The sequence below is a fragment of the Rhamphochromis longiceps genome, linkage group LG3 (assembly GCF_057381845.1).
Source record: "Rhamphochromis longiceps isolate RC_006_pf linkage group LG3, R_longiceps_female_GT1.1, whole genome shotgun sequence".
Lineage (NCBI taxonomy): Eukaryota > Metazoa > Chordata > Actinopteri > Cichliformes > Cichlidae > Rhamphochromis > Rhamphochromis longiceps.
This window is the reverse complement of record NC_140559.1, coordinates 51668300-51688617: the sequence shown is the minus strand read 5'-3', so window position 1 is coordinate 51688617 and position 20318 is coordinate 51668300. Positions and strand designations below refer to the sequence as shown.

The 20318-nt window shown below is 41.8% G+C and overlaps 1 protein-coding gene across 2 annotated transcripts in view; it reads left to right on the top strand.

The window, feature by feature from the left end:
- The window catches only part of LOC146675169 (ADAMTS-like protein 1), a 102992-nt gene that overhangs the window by 18918 nt on the left and 63756 nt on the right, over positions 1–20318 (top strand). For both annotated transcript variants that reach the window (XM_085400288.1, XM_085400286.1), the window contains exon 2: positions 17520–17636. In XM_085400288.1, coding sequence (XP_085256414.1) covers positions 17520–17636 — 117 coding nt within the window. The remainder of the gene's footprint in view (positions 1–17519; positions 17637–20318) is intronic.

The following is a 20318-nucleotide window of genomic DNA, read 5'->3' as shown; positions in this document are numbered from 1 at the left end:
AACACTCACTATTTCATATATGTTTGTGTTTTGTAACGCAAACCATCGTTTTGAATGTGCTGCCAAGTAGTACAGTGCACAGGCAAAAGCCTGCTCCCTGCCTCCATCCAGGAGAACAAAAGCAGCGGGAGAAGAAAAGTGGATACTATCGTGTTGCCGTCAGATTGACAAGCAGAGTTCATGCCGCAGACGTGAGCTGACATTGCAGATCTTTATGGCTGTGACCTTGACTCGTAGCCAAACTCAATCCTTTTTTCTCCTAAATGTCAGATAGCGCGTATTAACACGAGAATCTGGTTTCAGCTACAAAGACAAATACAAAACACACATATTTTTATAAAATGTCCCCACTGTGTCCCCCCTCTGTGTAGCAGCACATTTTAAGTCACACATATGTATTTCTACATTCAAGGCCGAGCACTCAGAATCAGTCGAACACACAGGCTTAGCTGTGCACACAGAGGAACAGCACTTCCTTCAGGAATGCTGAGCAGTTCTCCCCACGTCTTTAAAGACTGTCCTTTCAAGTGCGCCGTTGTTGGAACAAGTTAAGTGTTATCGTAACTGACAATAGTTTGTTTGGGAAAGAATTTCTTCAATAGCTTGGGGCGTGATCGGTACAGTAAAACCCTGATGAGTGAATCTTTCCATTTCTGGTGAACCAGCGTGACCTGCTTTATATATATTAGCTGACCATGGTATACAGTGGGAGGAGCTTCTTTTGACTGTGCTTTTGCTTTGGACCTAAATGATTTTTCTGAGATAATGGAGTGCTTTTCAGGCAGGGTCCACAGGGAGCCCTAATGCATAAACAAACACACGGTGCGGTGTCTCTCTTTATGCTGTTGCCGGGCCTAAAAGGGAGGGACCTGCCATGCTTCAAGTACAATGAAGAAACTCACGTTCCTGGAATTTGCACACATGCGTGCAGAAAAACATAACAAAATTGTAAGATTGCAAAACAAACAGTATAGCAAACCTGGAACTCCCTATAGGATATTACTATAAACAAAGACTTCATAACTTACATGAACAGTACGACGTAATGAAACATAAAGTTAGATAAACAGGGGCCCCATAGTGGGCTCACACATGATGTCAGATAAATCTCCAGTGGCATGTTTAAGAGTTCAAATCTTTAATACAGAGGGAATGTGGAGGATGCACTGTGCCAACTCACTCCCTCACCCACCCATCCACCATGCGCTCCCCTTCCTTCAAACGCCATTTTGGCCGCGGCCCAGATGTCAGGGACGTCATTCATCACACCGCTCCCTCTTGTCAGCAATTACACAAGTATGACAAGGACATTTAAATAATTTTTCTTGACATGGTATCATTGTCACAAGTCTCTGCAATTATCCTCCATTACTGGCATCAACTACCAAAGTGTTAACGCGCTCGCTCTTGTTTTTGCCATCTTTTTGAGACGTATTTTCTAAAGTGACATCTTTGTATAGTATCTTTGCTGATTTTAGAAGTTTGAGTAGATTAGTCAGTCTTCTGTGGACAGCAGCCTTTGTTTGGTCACATAAAAGTTGACTGCATCATGTAGACCAGTTGGGAATACATCATTTTAATAACTCCCACGATGATTGTCATATTCAGAGGACCTTAAAGAAATCACTGGCTTTCTTCTGCATTTTTGTCTGTCAGTGATGAGTCAAGTGGGGGTGTTTGAGACAGTCTGTCAGACAGATTCAAGTTATTGTCAGTGTTCAGTCTGGTACTGTAGCATCATAAAAACCTGACTGTTATAAAAACTCAGATTTTTAGATCGAGTTTAGGGTGCTCAATAACTGTTGTGTTGCTTTAAATGCCAGACTGAATTTAGACGTTACCCACCATAGGCCTTGTACAACTGGTCTGTTCTAATAGTCGTGGGCCTTACTTTTATAAGAGAATACACATTTACTAAATTATCTTCCGATTCTCTTTAGTATTCTTTTTCCTTTTTCAACATGCAGTGTCCTGAAAAAAGTACCTCCCCTTTCCTGATTTCTCCAATTTTCACATATTTGTTAAATGTTTCAGATCATCAAACAGATTTTAATATTAGACCAAGACAACCTGAGTAAATTAAAATGTATCAGATCAAAACGTATCAAATGTGTCAGATGCACACAGGTACAAGTAAAACTGCAGGACTTAATCTCAGCAAAAGCAAACACACTATGCCTACATTTATTTTATCACGTGTATAAATATGTGCAAAAGACTTTTCCCCTCTTTTTTAATAAACCCAAACTTTTGTTGAAATGACCACATCTGTGCAACCACTGCCACGGTGCATCATTTTATAAATCTGACCCTTTTCCTTATTTTTGATATGTTGTTAGATAATTGTATGTTTATACTTTATTGATATTTAAATGCAATTTTTATATGAATTGCCATTTAGGTAAAATGTAAAAACTGGTTCGGACCCCGCAGTGGTGTAAGTGTTGGTAGACATACTGTTTTGTAATTCCTTGAGGTGACTGGAGTCCACCTGTACCAAGCAGAGGATTCTGAAAATGCTTTCCAAAAAGTACAAACCTATATTTTTCAAATTCCTGAACTGAAACTGTGTGTTAATACAAGAAATAAGCCCTCTGTAGGTCTCTGTAGACTACCACAATTAAAAAAGTGAAAGCGGCACACATTTTGAAATCTGTGAGTTTTCCTCAACACAGCATTAATCATTCCCGATGCGTAACATACCAACGATTTGTCAGCCCCGAGGCGTCCCATGGGAACGCAAAAGGTAACCTTACACGTCCCTATGATACAAACAGTTCTCATGTTTCCTCCTTTTTCCGAATGTGTAACATAAGAACGTGTTGGGTGACTGAAAGAAACTGAAACATACCGACGTAATAAGTGTTGGTACGCGTTGGGGGCGAGGACGTGCTGTCCTCAAAGCGCGATGAATAGTGAAATGGAAATACTTGAAAACCACCAGGATTCTTCTTAGAGTTGGTCACTTAGTTGAAAAAAGTGACTAAGCGGATGGCCTGTTGGTCATGAAAATGACTAGAAACCCAATAAACACCCCAAAAATGCTTCAATCATGGAATAACCTTCCAAAAGAACAGCCATCTCAGCAGGACTATCAATCAGACCTTTATAGTAGAGCAGCCAGCGCTCTTAGAGTTTGCCAAAGTGTATTATAAGACTTTCAGAAGCAAAAAAAACAACTGAGCTGACGAGTTAAACCAAGAGCGGTTGGTGCAGTGGGTGGTAAACACCATCAATAATAACATCCCCATAATGAAGCATGGTGGTGGCAGCATCATGCTGTCGGGATGTTTCTTAACAGTAGAGACAGTGAGAGCTCATTGAAGAAAACCTGCTGTAGAGAGCAGAGACTGAGGTAGCGAATTATATTTCAGCATAACAGTGGACCAGAGAGCCGAGACAACACTGGAGTGACATGAGGACAAGTGTCCATGGGTAACCCAGCCAGAGCTCAGCCTCAGACCTCATCTGATCTCTGTGAAGAGACTTGAATATGGCAGGTAACAAATGCTTCCCATTGATGATGAAGGATTTACCAAGAAGAATGGGATAAATTTCCAAAATTTAGGTTTGCAAAAACTTTACAGACATACCTGAGAAGAGTTAAATCTGTCATGGCTCTGAAAGGGTCCTAAAGAGTATCGATATAGTTTTTTTCAAAAGACATATTTCTGTTTTTTATTTTTTTATAGATTTACAGTAAATTCTGTTTTCACTTTTTCCTCATTGGCTGATTGAATCCAGTTGTAGTGGGAATGGTGAAATTAAATTCACCACACTATGCAGTGTATAAAAAGTGAAAAATCTCTAAAGACACTGCACATGCACAGACACAGTTGGACCGATTGTTGCACTGTTCTGTAAACTTAGCAGAAAGCTAGTTCTCATTAAACAGACTACAGGGAGTGCAGAATTATTAGGCAAGTTGTATTTTTGAGGAATAAATTTATTATTGAACAACAACCATGTTCTCAATGAACCCAAAAAACTCATTAATATCAAAGCTGAATGTTTTTGGAAGTAGTTTTTAGTTTGTTTTTAGTTTTAGCTATTTTAGGGGGATATCTGTGTGTGCAGGTGACTATTACTGTGCATAATTATTAGGCAACTTAACAAAAAACAAATATATACCCATTTCAATTATTGATTTTTACCAGTGAAACCAATATAACATCTCCACATTCACAAATATACATTTCTGACATTCAAAAACAAAACAAAAACAAATCAGCGACCAATATAGCCACCTTTCTTTGCAAGGACACTCAGAAGCCTGCCATCCATGGATTCTGTCAGTGTTTTGATCTGTTCACCATCAACATTGCGTGCAGCAGCAACCACAGCCTCCCAGACACTGTTCAGAGAGGTGTACTGTTTTCCCTCCTTTTCCCTCTCATTTGATGATGGACCACAGGTTCTCAATGGGGTTCAGATCAGGTGAACAAGGAGGCCATGTCATTAGTTTTTCTTCTTTTATACCCTTTCTTGCCAGCCACGCTGTGGAGTACTTGGACGCGTGTGATGGAGCATCGTCCTGCATGAAAATCATGTTTTTCTTGAAGGATGCAGACTTCTTCCTGCACCACTGCTTGAAGAAGGTGTCTTCCAGAAACTGGCAGTAGGACTGGGAGTTGAGCTTGACTCCATCCTCAAGCCGAAAAGGCCCCACAAGCTCATCTTTGATGATACCAGCCCAAACCAGTACTCCACCTCCACCTTGCTGGCGTCTGAGTCGGACTGGAGCTCTCTGCCCTTTACCAATCCAGCCACCGGCCCATCCATCTGGCCCATCAAGACTCACTCTCATTTCATCAGTCCATAAAACCTTAGAAAAACCAGTCTTGAGATATTTCTTGGCCCAGTCTTGACGTTTCAGCTTGTGTGTCTTGTTCAGTGGTGGTCGTCTTTCAGCCTTTCTTACCTTGGCCATGTCTCTGAGTATTGCACACCTTGTGCTTTTGGGCACTCCAGTGATGTTGCAGCTCTGAAATATGGCCAAACTGGTGGCAAGTGGCATCTTGGCAGCTGCACGCTTGACTTTTCTCAGTTCATGGGCAGTTATTTTGCGCCTTGGTTTTTCCACACGCTTCTTGCGACCCTGTTGACTATTTTGAATGAAACGCTTGATTGTTCGATGATCACGCGTCAGAAGCTTTGCAATTTTGAGACTGCTGCATCCCTCTGCAAGATATCTCACTATTTTTGACTTTTCTGAGCCTGTCAAGTCCTTCTTTTGACCCATTTTGCCTAAGGAAAGGAAGTTGCCTAATAATTATGCACACCTGATATAGGTGTTGATGTCATTAGACCACACCCCTTCTCATTACAGAGTTGCACATCACCTAATATGCTTAATTGGTAGTAGGCTTTTGGGCCTATACAGCTTGGAGTAAGACAACATGCATGAAGAGGATGATGTGGACAAAATACTCATTTGCCTAATAATTCTGCACTCCCTGTAGTATCTAAGATAAATCATCACTATTTGATTAATGAAAGAAGCAGACACTTAATGCAATAAACTCAGTGATGGGTTTATGAGCCTAAATACTTTTTAAAGCCTCTAGGCTGTTGTTTGATTAACTTGGGTCTGAATTTATAAATATGCTGCCCCGTCTGCAACTTTCCCTTTTCACCAGTTGATAGATGATAACAGGACATGGCCACTGTCATGCACACACTGTAAAGAAAAAGCAAATGAAATTAAGTTTTGGTCTGTGTAACTGGCAGAAACCTCAGCGTACTGGTAAACATCCAAAATTCTTTCCATTTTGTGCCTGATGTGCAGCTGGCTTCCAATAATGTGGAACACAATTGAAGAATGGAGTATAGATTAGGGAGCAGATTGCTGGATACTTAAAGATGCCACGCTAAAGGCAGGGCCCATTTCATTATTTGCCTCGCTGCCAGCCAGATGAGGTCAGGGCTCGAGAATGCCACAGAATATGGAAATTAAGATTGTTGGATGGTCAGGCAACTCCGCAAATGAGGGGCTTAATTTGGGAGAAGGAATGCACTAGTAATTCGACGGTAACCGCAGACGGCTTTCACAGCGCACGTTGATGTCGGTGAAAACAGTTTGGGAAACTCTGCGGAACAAATTTGTTGGCCTTTGCTGCGGTATGAGACTGCAGAGGTCTCGCAATTCTTCACAGATCAGTACAGCACAGTTTACACTGATTTCACTGGTGAAGAAGTGTTACCTTTACTGAAAACCCCCAAGGTTCCAGTTATTTGGCCACGATTCACGCTAACAGCTTGCCAGGTTTGTTCTTTGTCTATTTCAAAGAAAAGTGTGATTAGTGGATTGGTCTTCTGGGAGGTCTGGCATCAACCGCTTTCATGCATGATCAATGTGTGGGCCACCGCCACAGAGAATTCTGCAACAGCTAATGGTATGTTAAATAATAGATGAAATAGGAGAAATTTGCTGATTTGTGACCAGTACTACTTGACTTTGGGCCCTCCAAAAACCCAAATCTGATCCGGTTTTGCACCACACAGTTCAGAGGGAAAATATAATTGAACCGACATTTTTATGTCATATTGCAGTCATAAAATGGACAAGAATTTATAAATATGAGTTACATTTTTAATTTTTATTCCCAGGAACATGACTAATTTTGGCCGAGTATTTCAAAAACTGCTGTGAGACAGTGTTGCACACTGACAATGTAATTTTTATGTTCTTTTAATAGTTTTTGATGAGTGATGTACTTTAACCCACCTGCTGTAAAATGATCAAATGCTTCGTAAATAAATCAGCTATTAATTGCATTTTTTAAAAGAAGCGTATTTTATGTGGGTCTTACATCATTTTCTTTGTAAGCATCTGAAGACTAAAACCTGAATGGAAAGTTACAAAGCCACGAAACCCTGTAGAAACTGTTACCTTCAGTTATCTTGTGACGATCGCCGTCATGTGTGAAATGACCCTGGTGTTTTGCATCGGCCGTGCAGTAGCACAGTGAACTCGTTGGCCTGCTATGCGTGGAACATCGAGTTGTAATTGTGCCACCCAGCTGTCTATTTGAATCCTTCTACGAACTGATGTGATGAAGGGGGACAGATGTTTTTGAATGTGTGTGTGTGCGTGCAGTACAGTAAATCAAACGCACCACTGCACCATCCATCTCTGTAGCCTCTTTGGTCATGGCAGGCGGCCCTGTGTTCACACACTTGCACAGCTTCATTACTGACAGAAGTCAGCATTACTTAACACCACTGGACAGATCCACAGATGGACTAATGAATCGATCAGACTAATGAAAAGCTGCGAGGAAAAGCAGCTACACAGCTGCTGCAGCCCCCCTAAAACATATACACCCCATCCATGTCCGATGGTTGCACGGCTGCTAGCGTTATATTGATATGATAGTTTACAGTTTCTCTCACACAGTAGTGATGCTTTTCAGTGATAAATATGTATGAAGTGTACATATGCTTTCTATCAGGTGTATTTATCAGACAGAATGCGATACGCAGAGCACCAAACAGGCCAGAGATGCATGATCTTAAAGGTTAGAGATGGATGTCTTTCTATCCCTGCCCAGATGGTTACTTCAGGCAACTTACTCTGCGCCCGTTGTGGTAAATTAATAACATTTAACGATCCTCTTCGGTGTGAAATAACATGATAGATTTGGTCAATCTGCCTTTGTCGTAAGGCCAGCGGAGCAGAAGATGGATGATTTCGGTAAACTATCTCCTCCTTTGAAAATGTGACTCGATCATGATTTGTCCACCCTTGCTTGCTTGGGTTTCACACTCTTCTTACATAACCTTCACATCTGTGTTTCACGATGGAATCAACCAGAACAAAGAGCCAAGGCCATTCATCATGGGCAGAGGCTTAGACAAACAAGTGACTTTTTTGTCTTTTAAGTGGGTGTGATGGAAGATGCAAACTGGGTGGATGTCTTGAATCAGAGCTGTGACGTCAAAGCCGAGCCCAGCTGAGGCCTCCCTTCTTTTTCTTTCAGTCACTGAAAGGCCAGCTTGACCCAAAAAAGTAATATCTCGTTACTACTCAACTTCTGTTGCCAGAGACACTGTTACGAGTGAATGCGCATAATTCTTAATGTGTAAAACTTTGGAAGCAAGGTTCTTTGAAGCTAGTAAAATTACAAACGTTTAGTCACAATAGACACATTTTTAACTAGCAATGAATCCTAAATTCATCGGACTCACACAGACCTAGAGACTGGTCAGCAACCCTGGCGAACTCCTAGGGAAAAATATGTATTCCCCGACCGGTTGATGAGAGATTGCTGGAGGTTGCTGGCTGCTGCTGAGTGAAAACAACTGCAAAGAGGTTGCTGCACTAAAACCCTCCGTGTGATTATTTTGGTTGCAAACATTTTGTGGCATTTACTCTTTGAGCTGCAGTGAAACTTATAAAATTCCAAGGGACCTGGAAATGGAGATATCTGCCTTCAGAATAAACGTTGTGCCTTGCTGCAGCACATTTCAAAAGGCAATTCTCCATTTCTAGTTTGAGTCAGACTTTTGTCACAGTTTCACTATTGCTTAATGAGCAAGCACTTGGCGACAGTGGGAAGTAAAAACTATTTTAACAGGAAGAAGCCTCTGCAGAACCAGGCTCAGGGAGGGGGCGAGCATTTACTGGTTGGAGGTGAAGGAGACAGGACAAAAAACACACTGTGGAAGAGAGCCAGATATTAATAATAACTAATGATTAAATGCCGAGTGCTGAGTGGTGAAGAAGAAACACTCAGTTTTAAGCCTAATCTTCTTAAAAGCGAGAGGGTGTCTGTCTCCGCCCACAGAGGAGTGGGCTGAAAGCTGAAGACTGCCTACTTTTAAACATTCAAGGAACCACAAGTAAGTCAGCAGTCTAAGAGCAAAGTGCTCTACTGGGGTCTTTCAGTTGAGAATGGGCCTGATTTTTCAAGATGTTGTATGTGACAAGAAGGATTGTAAATTAGATTCCGGATTTAATAAGGACATAATGAAGAGAAGCCAAGATGACGAAATATGCTCTCTCTTTCTAATTTTGTTTCTATTTGTATTCCATGCAAAGTATCAGGAACCAGAGCAACCTGCTGACAGGTCTCAAGGCCTGTGTGATTGAGGCCTTGGTTAGCCAGACCTTAAACTGCAGTTTCAAAGAAGGTAACCGATCAGTACAGAAATCCTGAATCGTGCTGTTAAAACCTCCTGTTGTATTTTAACGAATTAACAAGGTCAGTGTGTTAATTGAAGACATGCTTAAGCACAAGTTGTGCGTGCTCTAGCAGAAGAGTTACTGAGGTGCATGGTTTCCAATTTGAAGTAATGAAGAAAGTTGTATGTCTTGGTCTAATGCCTTCCCCTTCATCTCTGTGCCAGATGTGTGCAGATGTGGTCTTCCCTTCAGTACTTTGTCAGTCTCCACTCGCTAGCACTGTGGGAACCCGTGTGGCCCTGTTATCTTTTCCTGCAGCTGGTATACTCTGTGAGCCCTGCGGGGTCAAGAGTGTCTCATCAGACTCGTGTTATTGTACATGACTGTTTCTTTCACTGCGCCTCCTTTAAATTTGATCTGACGTGAGAAGCTGTTTCTCTGTAACAAGTTAAAGCTGCATTCATTTGATTTTTGAACCACAACAAACTGATATCCACACACAGGTAAAGTAGCGTTGCCCTATAACAGGTAACTTGCACATTATACGTAGCTTTCTTATTTATTATGTATACAGAAATGTTGACTTTCCAGCTTAAAACCCCCCCACATGTGTGCACTGAAATAAATGGGACCGAATAACCCAATACAGAAAGTGCTACACAGTGCTAATGTTTACTTTGAAATCAGCTGCTTGATTTATCTTATCTGCCTTCTTTATCTGTTTTTAACAGCTCATATTTTCCTTCTGTCTTGTTTGTACTCCTAAAGTTATTCCCCACATCGCTCAGATTTTTTCCAAGCATCTTGGGTGTTTTACATGCACAGAAGTGCTGAGATCCACCTCTCCAAGGAGGTCTTTAAACAGTAAATCAGAATGACATCTTATACACAGCTGCTTTGCTTGTGTGCTTTTTACCAGTTCAGTGGGGACCAGAGAGGGTGCTTTCTTTCTCTATCAGTACCTTGATTTGACTGGCTTTGTATTCGACTGCAGGTGAGGGAGAATCATGCAAAATCATCTGTACACTTCCAGTGGTAGTTCTGTGTGCTCAGCTACTTACAGTGTCACAGCACTCCACGCTGTCGTTTAAACTGTCAGACTTCTTGGATGGCTTTATTACAAACCTCCACATTAAATATAAGAGAGGTTGTTACCTGAGCAGGGAAACCACACGATGTCTGGTACACAGATTAATGTTAGCCATGAAGCTATTTTTGCATTGAGATGTCTCCATGCTGGATAATAGGATACAAAAGCCCCAGGACTGAATTTCGCAGCTCCATCTGTACTGAATGTACTGCAAACCAAGGGTTGGAGGCACTGAGTTGTCCCACCACATAATTAGCTCCCCACTAAAGCTGAAACTCCACAATGAACCCTCGTGGCCTCGCACATGGTCAGCAGGTGGACCAACCTGTCTGCTTAGAAGGAAATATGCTACTTGCTAATGTTGCACACTTAGACAGGTCAAGCGCTCAGGTTGCAGTCAGCTCGTGGTCAACTCGGGAGTGACGAGCTGTGATTTATTGTAAAGGCACAGCCGGTGTGAGCATTACAGTATTTGGTCTCTGTTTGCATTGCAGGCAGATATTTTGTGGTTAGAAGGGATTTTTGCAAAAGCCACTGGATAGTTTCAGAAAAATGGCTGGTGACAACTGTGGAATAAAATGATCGATGATGAACTCTTTGGATGAGTTATCCCGTTGCCTCGCGCAGAGAAACCATGGGACACAGTAAATAACTCTGAGTCAGGGGCAGGTTATGGATAACCTTGCTGAATGATGTAGCCTGATTGATTTAGTTAATATAAGTATACCGGTCCTCTGTCTTTATTTGTGCAAAATAGCTAATGGAAACAGTTGGCTAATGCTGTAGTTACTCATCAGGCAGCTGCAAGGAATCCCTGACATTCAACACTAGACTGTAAAAGTGATGATACAGTAAAAAAACTACACAAGTGTAGTTTTGTCCTTTTATTTTCATTTTATTCCCCAATTTAAACTGTACTAAACAACTTTTTAGCATTTTTTGTCCCATTACAAATAAATACATAATTCAGAAACCATTTACAAATGTTTTTTCAATATAGTAGCAAAAACTATTATACACATTTACAAGGCCTGAAATAGTCCCTCCGTGTTATAAATGCAAGGCTTTTCGTTTTATATTTCCAGTTTATGAGCAGCAGTTTCACAGGCCGTATTAATGATAGATGGTGACAGTCGGGTCTGTTAGGTGTTGATGTCTTGCTGACTGCTTCCTGTCAGACGATAAAGCCAACACCTGAAACGAGAGAAAATTGGAGGCATGTTCACTTTAGTTGGATTAAAAAACCTTCATCCAAACCTTCTCTGATGCCAAAAAAACATTTTTTCTCTTTCGTTGTATTTACGTGCACTGAATGTACAGATTTTTACTTTTGAGACTATTTCTAACAAACCACACAGTCAGTTTTTATTAAAACGGTTTGTCTCAGTTTGACTCCCAAACAGTTCAAATAACATATCTGAAAGGACCTTTCTGATCAGCCATAGTATCAGCAATGCAACAGTGTAATTCTCACCTCTTTTCCTATATTTGACATCTGGAAGGCCACAAAGCCTAACACATTGTCCGTGTGACTCAAAGTCTGTTCAGTTTCTCCATCCCCGATTCTCACAGAGAATCTCCTCACAGAGGCCATCAGAGGAGGGTAAAAATCTTTTGAGCTCCTCTTCCTCGCGTTTTGATATTTTTGGACTTCATCATATCTGCCCCTGTGCTGGACATATGAGAGGCTGTGATGTTCAGGTGAAACGGTCGATTCCACCGCCATGGCTTTTGATGAGCAGAGGTACGCCTGTCACATCGGAGCGCTGTCTTGCTTGTGTCTTCTGTTTGAACGGGACTGCACAACCGGACATAGAGTGAAGAAACTGTGCTGCTGCAAGCCGCGTGCTCACTGGTCAAAGGTTTGTGTTTATGAAGGATAGTGACGTCGCCTACGCTCTCTTTCTCAACTTTACTCTCTATAAGGGCTTGGACTTGGAATTGCTTGATGGTTTCTGACGTCAATGAGTCCTATTGCTTTATCAGCTTTGACCAAATATGGCCATGATGCACTATAACATATGATATCGCAGCTTTTTCTGGTATGAAAAAATATTTTGTCATTCCCGCCCTCTGCTTTGTGTGAAATAATACACAGCAGTAACTGCATAATAGGTAATATTTTCTGGACCAGTATCTACGATGCAGAATCAGCAGTTTGCATTGCATTGCATTTGGGAGATCACACAATCTGTACAGTAAAGGGAGAAAATGTAAATAAAAAAAAAAAAATAAGAGGCAGGATGGAGCCATGCTTCTATGTTGTTTACAACAAATTCGGACTCTACCATTTGAGAGTTGCAGCTCAAATTGAGAGTCTGCAGACAAAGTAACATTTTGCCAAGCATCTTCTGCTGAATCCCATCTGCTTCATGGTTTATGTGTTCAGAGAAGCTCTTTTGCATACCTTAGGTGTGCAGTGGCTATTTTAGTTACTGTTGCCCTCCCATTAGTTCGAATAAGTCTGCCCATTTTCTTCTAACCTCCAGCATCAATAAGGCTTTTTCACTCACTACTACTCACTCCTTTTCAGACCATTCTCTGTGAACCCTAAAGACAGTTACATGGGACAGTCGCAGTCCATATTTCTGATAGCAAGCAGCTGAACAGGTGTACTTAATAAAGTTGCTGTTGAATGCATGTCTTCCAGTGAGTTTAATGTTGCGTAATATTACTAGCTTAACCAGAACATTTTCAGAGTTAGCTAATGTGATATTGTCAGAATGAGTGAATCCAGCATTATTTCCTTCAACACTTAAATGCATCTAAACTGTGTCCAAACTTGATATTTCAGATTCGATTTACACCTTTACTCTAACACTATTTGGTAGCAAAGTTAGCTAGAAAATGTTTGAATGCTAAGTGTAGCCGTTGTCTAGCATTAGCTAATTGACCAGTACGCCCCACTACTTTTCTATGTATTGTCTCTTCAGTTGTTGAGTAACCAAGAGAGTGTGTGATATTTCTGATTTATCCAAATTATTTGATTTCCCACCTGGAGCAGCAACGTTATTCTAGTAATAATACTTGAGCTTCCCTTTAGCGAGACCCTAGCGAGGCAAATGGCCGCCATGTGAATGTGTTGAATTCTGTTTACATTTTTAACTAATCTCTTCTTGCACTGTTTTATAGTATCCTGTTTCAACAGGAAATGCACCAGATTGTAAGTAAAGCAGGCTGCTTCAAGACAACTTTAAAGTGTCATAGAAACAAAGTGCATCACCGTGAAGGTGCTGTGCATCGTTAGCAGACGTTAACAAGTGGGACACACAGACCCGCACGCAAAGGGATGTGACAGTGCCAGGAAAATATTTCATCAATCAGAGGTTGATGATTTTTTTCCCTCTCTGTCTCCTGAGGCTTCTCATTCCTAATGCTGTTCCAGATGAAAAGTGGTGGGAGTTGAAGATCACAGCAAGTTGAGCTCCTTGCCCTTCTTCTCTTCTTGTTCTTAGGACAGACTGCACTTGGGAGACAGACACTAGTAAATCAAGTTGAGTGAAATCTGGCAGAGAAACTGGGGAGGTGGTACAACTTCAAAGGCTGCCTGAGGAAGAATATTAGATAACTAAATAATCCATCAGGAATCAGAGAATGTGATGAAAGTAGTGCTTCAATTTTACTTAGTTTTCTCACAAAGCTTTGTCATGAACTGTTACATTTAAGGTTTCCTGTGTGGATAGCTGAGGTGAAAGTTATAACCAGGCGGGTTGTTTTTTCCTTTTCATCTTACAGTACATTAAGGGGTGTCTTGTAACCTGAGGTGTGCCAAGTCTCAGCATTTTTTATGAGTTACCTTCATCAGTTCTGAAACCCTGATGTGTAATTGAAATATTGCTAAGCACTCATAATCTCATGCTTAAACAAATCTTCTAACTAGCTGATGTGTGGGCGGGTAGCAACGGATATGGTGAAAATCCTCAGATGAGAAAAAGGTCATGCTGGGGTTTTTTGGTTATGAAAGAAGAGTAGAGAAAGGGAGGAAAATAGGGCCACCGTGTTTCCTCCTCCAAGATGTGTTAAATGAAAGCTCACATAAACCCCTCTGAAAGTAGATTAGCAAAAATATCTTTTCCTCTTAGGTTTTATTCAGACAGCAGCAAGTCTTTAAAAGGGGGTGAGGGGGGGTTCCTTATCTAAACATTGGAAGGAATCTTATTAATCAAAGGCACCAGTGCATGAAACAGAAGTCTAGGTTTTGGCAAAAGTCACTCGTTTTTCATCGTTTCCACCCAAACAGTGGAAGCTGGCACCTCGTTATAGGAAAGCTCAATTATAATATCAGGTTGGATGTTATTACTGTTGATTATGTGCTTTTGAAGACCCAACTTGCCCCGGAGTTCACTTCCTCTCCTCTTCCTTGGTTGAGACGTGCTCTTTGAAATCTAACTCGCCTTGGAGGTTAATGAATCACCATCTTGGCTCCCTGTTTTACTTCCACCCTTGCTCTTTGTGACATTGACGCGCGCACATACACACACTGCATTTAAACCCAAATGCAGATTTAGATATTTGAATACCAGTTGGAGTTGGCTCCAAACTTCAAACTTTAAGTGTACATAAACTGGAACATTTGTGCTTGTCAAAGATCTAACACACTCATTAATTCCCATATTTGGCCGACACGGAGCGACATTAGCGGAGTCATGTTTGTGTACTCTGTTGAGTGTACGCCCTTTTTAGGTCTGTTTATATTAATTTATTTGAAAAATATCCATAAAATATATTAAAAAATGAAGTAGCCACCCTGACATCACCCACTGATATGTCACAGGTGCATGAAAACACTTGAATACTCATAGATCTTTAAAGTTAAAGGTTAAAGTTAGATTTTTAACCTATCATAGGATATAAACACCCCAAATTAGGCTTTGCTTCATCATCTGTTATTTCCCAATTGGGACCATCCATCTGTCCATTTTCTTCCTCTTATCCAAAGAGATCACAGGGACAGCAGCCTAAGCAGCACAGACCTCCCTCTCCCTATTTACCTCCTCCTTTCCAGGCTAGCCAAGAGATGCAATCTCTCCAGTGTGTCCTGGGTCTGCCCCAGGGCCTTTTCCCAGTCAAACATACTTTGAACACTCCAACTAGCAGACGCCCAGGAGGCATCCTTGTCAGATGCCCAAACCACTTCAACTGGCTCCTTTCAATGTGGAGGAGCAGTGGCTCCGAGTCCCTCTAGAATAACTCCTCACCCTATCTCTAAGGGAGAACCCAGTCACCCTTTGGCGAAAGCTCATTTCTGCTGCATGCATGCCCAATTTTAAGCGAGTCCAGTTTTTCTTGATCAGCATTGTTCTTCCTGCATCCAAGGGTTGACAAACTCTCCTCTCTAGTACCCTGGCATATATCTGGCATAGATCAGGAAGGCTAAGGAGAGTTGTCCCCCTGTAGGTTGGAGCACATCCTCTGGTCCCCCTTCTTAAAGATGGGAACCATTGCTCCAGTCTGCCAATCCAGAGGCAGTGTCAGTTATTTACTGGTTTTACAAAATAGCAATAAGGTAATTTCTGTGGTTTGGGGTCTGTTTTAAGAAGGAACATTTGTTGCATTGTCTGCACGGCCTTCATTTGCAGTCAAGTTGTGGAGCGTGTTAGCTGACACACACATCAGCAGAGCTTCTTAATGTTTGCACGCTTGACTTACTGGGTATTTGCTCAGCCTCCGGTATAGTGTGTGGTTCTTCAACATTTACTTTTCAGCATCAGTAGCAGAAAGGACACAACATTAGTCATATGACTAGAGATCCTGCGCAATATGCTCAGAAATAGACTGTTTTGGAGGTTTCCATATCAGTTATTTGGTTTCAAATGTCAGATGAGCAAACTGTCCAGGGTGCACGCTGCCAGTCACCCTATGACAGCTGGGCTCTAGCCCCTATGACCCTGAACTGGATAAGTGGAAGAAAACGAATGGGTGGATGTTAAAATGTGCTGAATTCACTTGCGTAGACATAACAGATCTTAGATATTCGAACTGTTGAGGCACGGTTGGAAATTTCCAGCAGCATGTTTTACCACTTTCTAACAAGTGAGTCTTCACACTCATTTGTCTCCTTCTGGATTTGCAGACTCCCACATGCAACCACTTTGGAATAATTATAAACAGTCTAAAGTAAAATGTTTATTTTTGTTCATCTTCAGACACGTATAAACCGAAGTGTTACACTTGGCCCAACAGCTGCCACATCTTCAGCTCCATAACCAACAAAAGCAAGCCTGTGTATTATGGTCTCTGTCATCCAAGGAGGCTTTTGGCCACGCTGTGACTTATGAGTTGTTACAGAAGCCCCCCACAGTCTAAGTGACTGCAGCTAAGCGGTGCTGAGTGTGGGGCTTTACACCAGATTTGATTTGTCTTATTTGAGAGCACATTCTGCGGCTCTTTCCCACACAGAGCCAGCGTAAGTTTTGCTGCAGTTGCTTAGCAGCGCTTTTTTCGCCTCAGCAAAAAATTTCTACAACCCACTACATTGAGCCTCAAGTGCCCCAAACCCACATGCACAGCCCTGCATCGTGCTGCCTTAGCACAGGCCCGGGAGGCAGGCAGTCGACCCGGGTTATTACAGGGCTGTTTATGACCCAAGGATAGCAGCTGAAGGCCCCCGTTCAGTGAATCTGCACGTCTTTCAGAATGCGGGCCCTGCTGTGCTGCTAATGGGCCCTATCCAACATACCCTTCACCCCCACCAGTCTCTCCTGACTGAAGATGTGAGTTACTACATCTTGTGATATCAGATCTCCTGTGCTGTGAATTCCTCCAGAGCCTGTAATGATTCCCATCATTAGGAGGGATGTGTGGTTGAGAGAAGAAACCAAAAAGAAAAGAAAAAACAGACCTCAGGAGGCCCAGCAAGAGCAACAGTTTTGCTTAATTAAAAAAAAATCTCATCATTGTTCCAGAGGGACAACATATCGTTGCAACAACTTGTTGCACAGCTTGATAATAACCTGCAACTGCCTCCTTCAGCTGCATCACATCACTGCAAACACGCTCTCAAAAGGCTTCCATTAACACCCTGCCCTGTCTTCACACCTCTGCAATCATGTGTAATTGCAGTGTGAACTGTGTACGATTATGTAAAAGTTGCGCAACCGTCAGCTACCATTACAAATAGCTATGACTGTTGACACTTTGGGACGCAGCTGTTCTTGTTCCCACACCGTAAGGTGGAGCTGGGGCATCTGCTGATGTGACGAGAATTTCATTTAAAGCATTCTTGAATCCATAAATTGTCTCACCAGTGCTGTTGGTGTTTTAACTCAAAGGACTTTTGCTACTGTGGCTTTGTTTTTTCAGATTGCCGTGTGGGCCAACAATGGAGATGCAGTGTTCATCAGGGAATTCACGCTGATTCGGCGAGATCACCTTGCTGAAGAGCCTCTGCATGATGGCGGCCAAAAACCAGAAGACCCGGTAAGTTTAAAAGCATCGCCGTTCATCTCTGTTAGCAAAAACTTAATATGTATAGCACGTTTTATTGCAGGTGAAAACACAATGTGCCACACAAAGCAGGAGCACAGCATAAAAGGTAAAAGCAGCTTCCCCATGTCTGGGGACCCAGGGAATAACCAAGGCAGCCTCTTCCAGATGACCTTAAGGGGGTTCTAGCTGGTTATTACCGAATTCCCACATTCCTGCTTTTTAATTTCAAACATAAACTTCAAATATCCAATTCTCCTTCCCTTAGAACTCGCATTTAAATAAATCGAGATGTCAGATAAAACTAAAACAGCCAATAAATCTATCGCAGTGTGTTTACATAACACTTCGCAGCAGAGGAGTGAAAAATCATCTATGTTACACCTCAGTAATGAATGCAAGTGAATGATGATTGTGGGACCTTGGGAGAGGAGGTGTAATCTGACTGCAGGCTGACCCAGCTTGATGCAAAACAGGGCAGCACACGCAAACGCACTAACATTTGTTGCGTGTTCGGGGGTGGGGTGCCCCATCGCATTCCTCGCGCTCTGCCATCACCTTTGATGACACATGATTCCTGCCTGTGGCAGTTTTTGTCAGCTGATCTCTCTCCCAGATGTTTTATCTAAGCGGTCGGGGAGGGAGGTATGAAGGTGTCAAACTGATGTTGTTGCAGGCATTGATGTGTATCCTCATCCTCAGTGATGGGATTAGTCCTGGCGTGATAACAGAGCAATCTTTTAAAAGTGATTGAAGGCTTTTTAACTATATTACGTTAGCGCCAAGAGTTAGCTCAAGGTGAGTTTTTACGTTGCGCTTTTGTGTTTTCTGTGAGCACGTTTTGTCGTTGACGTGACTTCACTCGCATTTTTCTGGTTTACGTGCCTCTGTGACCTCTGCAGAAAGTCCTTCAGACACGTGTTTCCACGCCTCGGCAAATAACCATCTGACCTCAACGTATTGAATATTCACCAGCCTTCAACAGATGCTCACCACTAATCAAACAGTGACATTTCTTTTGAAATAAAATATCTGCTTGAACTCGCCATCGTGCTTTCAAGCAGGATCGTGAGGACTTATTTGACAACTTGCATGTGCTGGATAGTCTTACAGATCTGCAAAGGGCAAAGGTCATTTTGAGTTTTGGGAGGGTTCTGACCACGCCTTCTTTGTAATGTTCATGTGAACTCTAGATACCGCCTGCCCTTAAATGATTTAACTTTTATATGCCGGAGAAATATTTAACGGGAAAAAGAAACTATAAGGAGTCAAGAATTCAGATGCTGTTATACATGTTTACAGTTAGAAACCACAAACGCCATCTTTACAGCGTTTGGATTTCATGCTGAACCCAAACAGCAGTGTGATTTATGACGCACTGACCTCGAGCAAATGTTTGAATTTGCACGAACCGCTTTTTAAATGATTTTCAAGCCAAACATCATACAGAGAGTATTTATGTAACCACTCTGACATACTGTAGTCATGCCATCCCAGCCTCAGCTGCTCTTTATAGGCTTCATTAGAATGACTTTTGTTACATTCAGCACACAGGTGCTTTGGTTGTGATAGCCCCACATTTACTGTAAATAGATAGAATGACTTAACTCTGTGGGAAAAGCACTTCTGCCTCTTTATTTTAGATGAAATGATAGAAATCTGTAATCTGTAAAATCTGATGACAGACCAGTAGAACGAAATTGTCATGATCTAGAATGACTTTTAGAGAACATTCAAGGCCAAAGCAGACATTACCAGCAGTTAACCTGCATGTATAAAATCTACAAATTTTTTTTCTACTTACTTAACTGAATAGTAGAACAGAAATAGAGGATTTCTTAAACTGACGTTACAAATGCTGCGTTTTGCTAAATTTATGATGCTAATGTGTCTTCAGATGAGGAGCTCACAGACTCCCAGGAGCCATACTTGCGATTCCTTTCAGCACTCAGCTGTTTTCAGTCTCTGTGTGCTTGTGGCGCTGTTCTGTGTTGGATCTAGGTTCAATATTAAGGTTGACTCAACGCCAAGATAAATGCAGCTTAATTAGCAAGTGACCCAGGAGGCAGATCCCCTCTAAAGTATATTCCCTTTCTCTCTCGTTTAACTTTCACGACTATATGCCAGGGTTGGTCGGTGGGCAATATGACTGACCTCCCCAGCACCCTTTACCCCATCCCCCAAGAGAACCGCAGATGAATTGTTCTCTCCAAAGGAAAGTGTTTTTCCTGGCAGCCTCAGCGCGATCTACTTCAATGGAATAGAGCTGTCTCGTACAGCTGAGGTCTAACATACCTTTGTTAATTAACCCATATTCATTATATGATGGCATGCGCTTACTGTAGCACTGTCAGCATTCATAAACATATATTAAGTAAATTTATGGGATTGAGAAGTTCCTGATTCAAAGTGTGCAGGGGGTCTGGTGGCTGAAATGTTGGCGGCTTAGTCTGAGAAAATTTTTTTCCTTGTAATGAGACTGAATGAGTGAGAATGTGAAGATAAACAGAAAATCTGCTCATAAATCTAGCACTGGCTAGTCCTGCTCTTTGTTTGGCCACGAATATTTTTATTTTCCCTGCGTGCTCCTTTGATCTGCTGAGGTTTAAAGAACTGCAGCTCACTAAAATCCTTCAAAACGATGAAAACGTATCATTTTTACCTCATTTATACAAA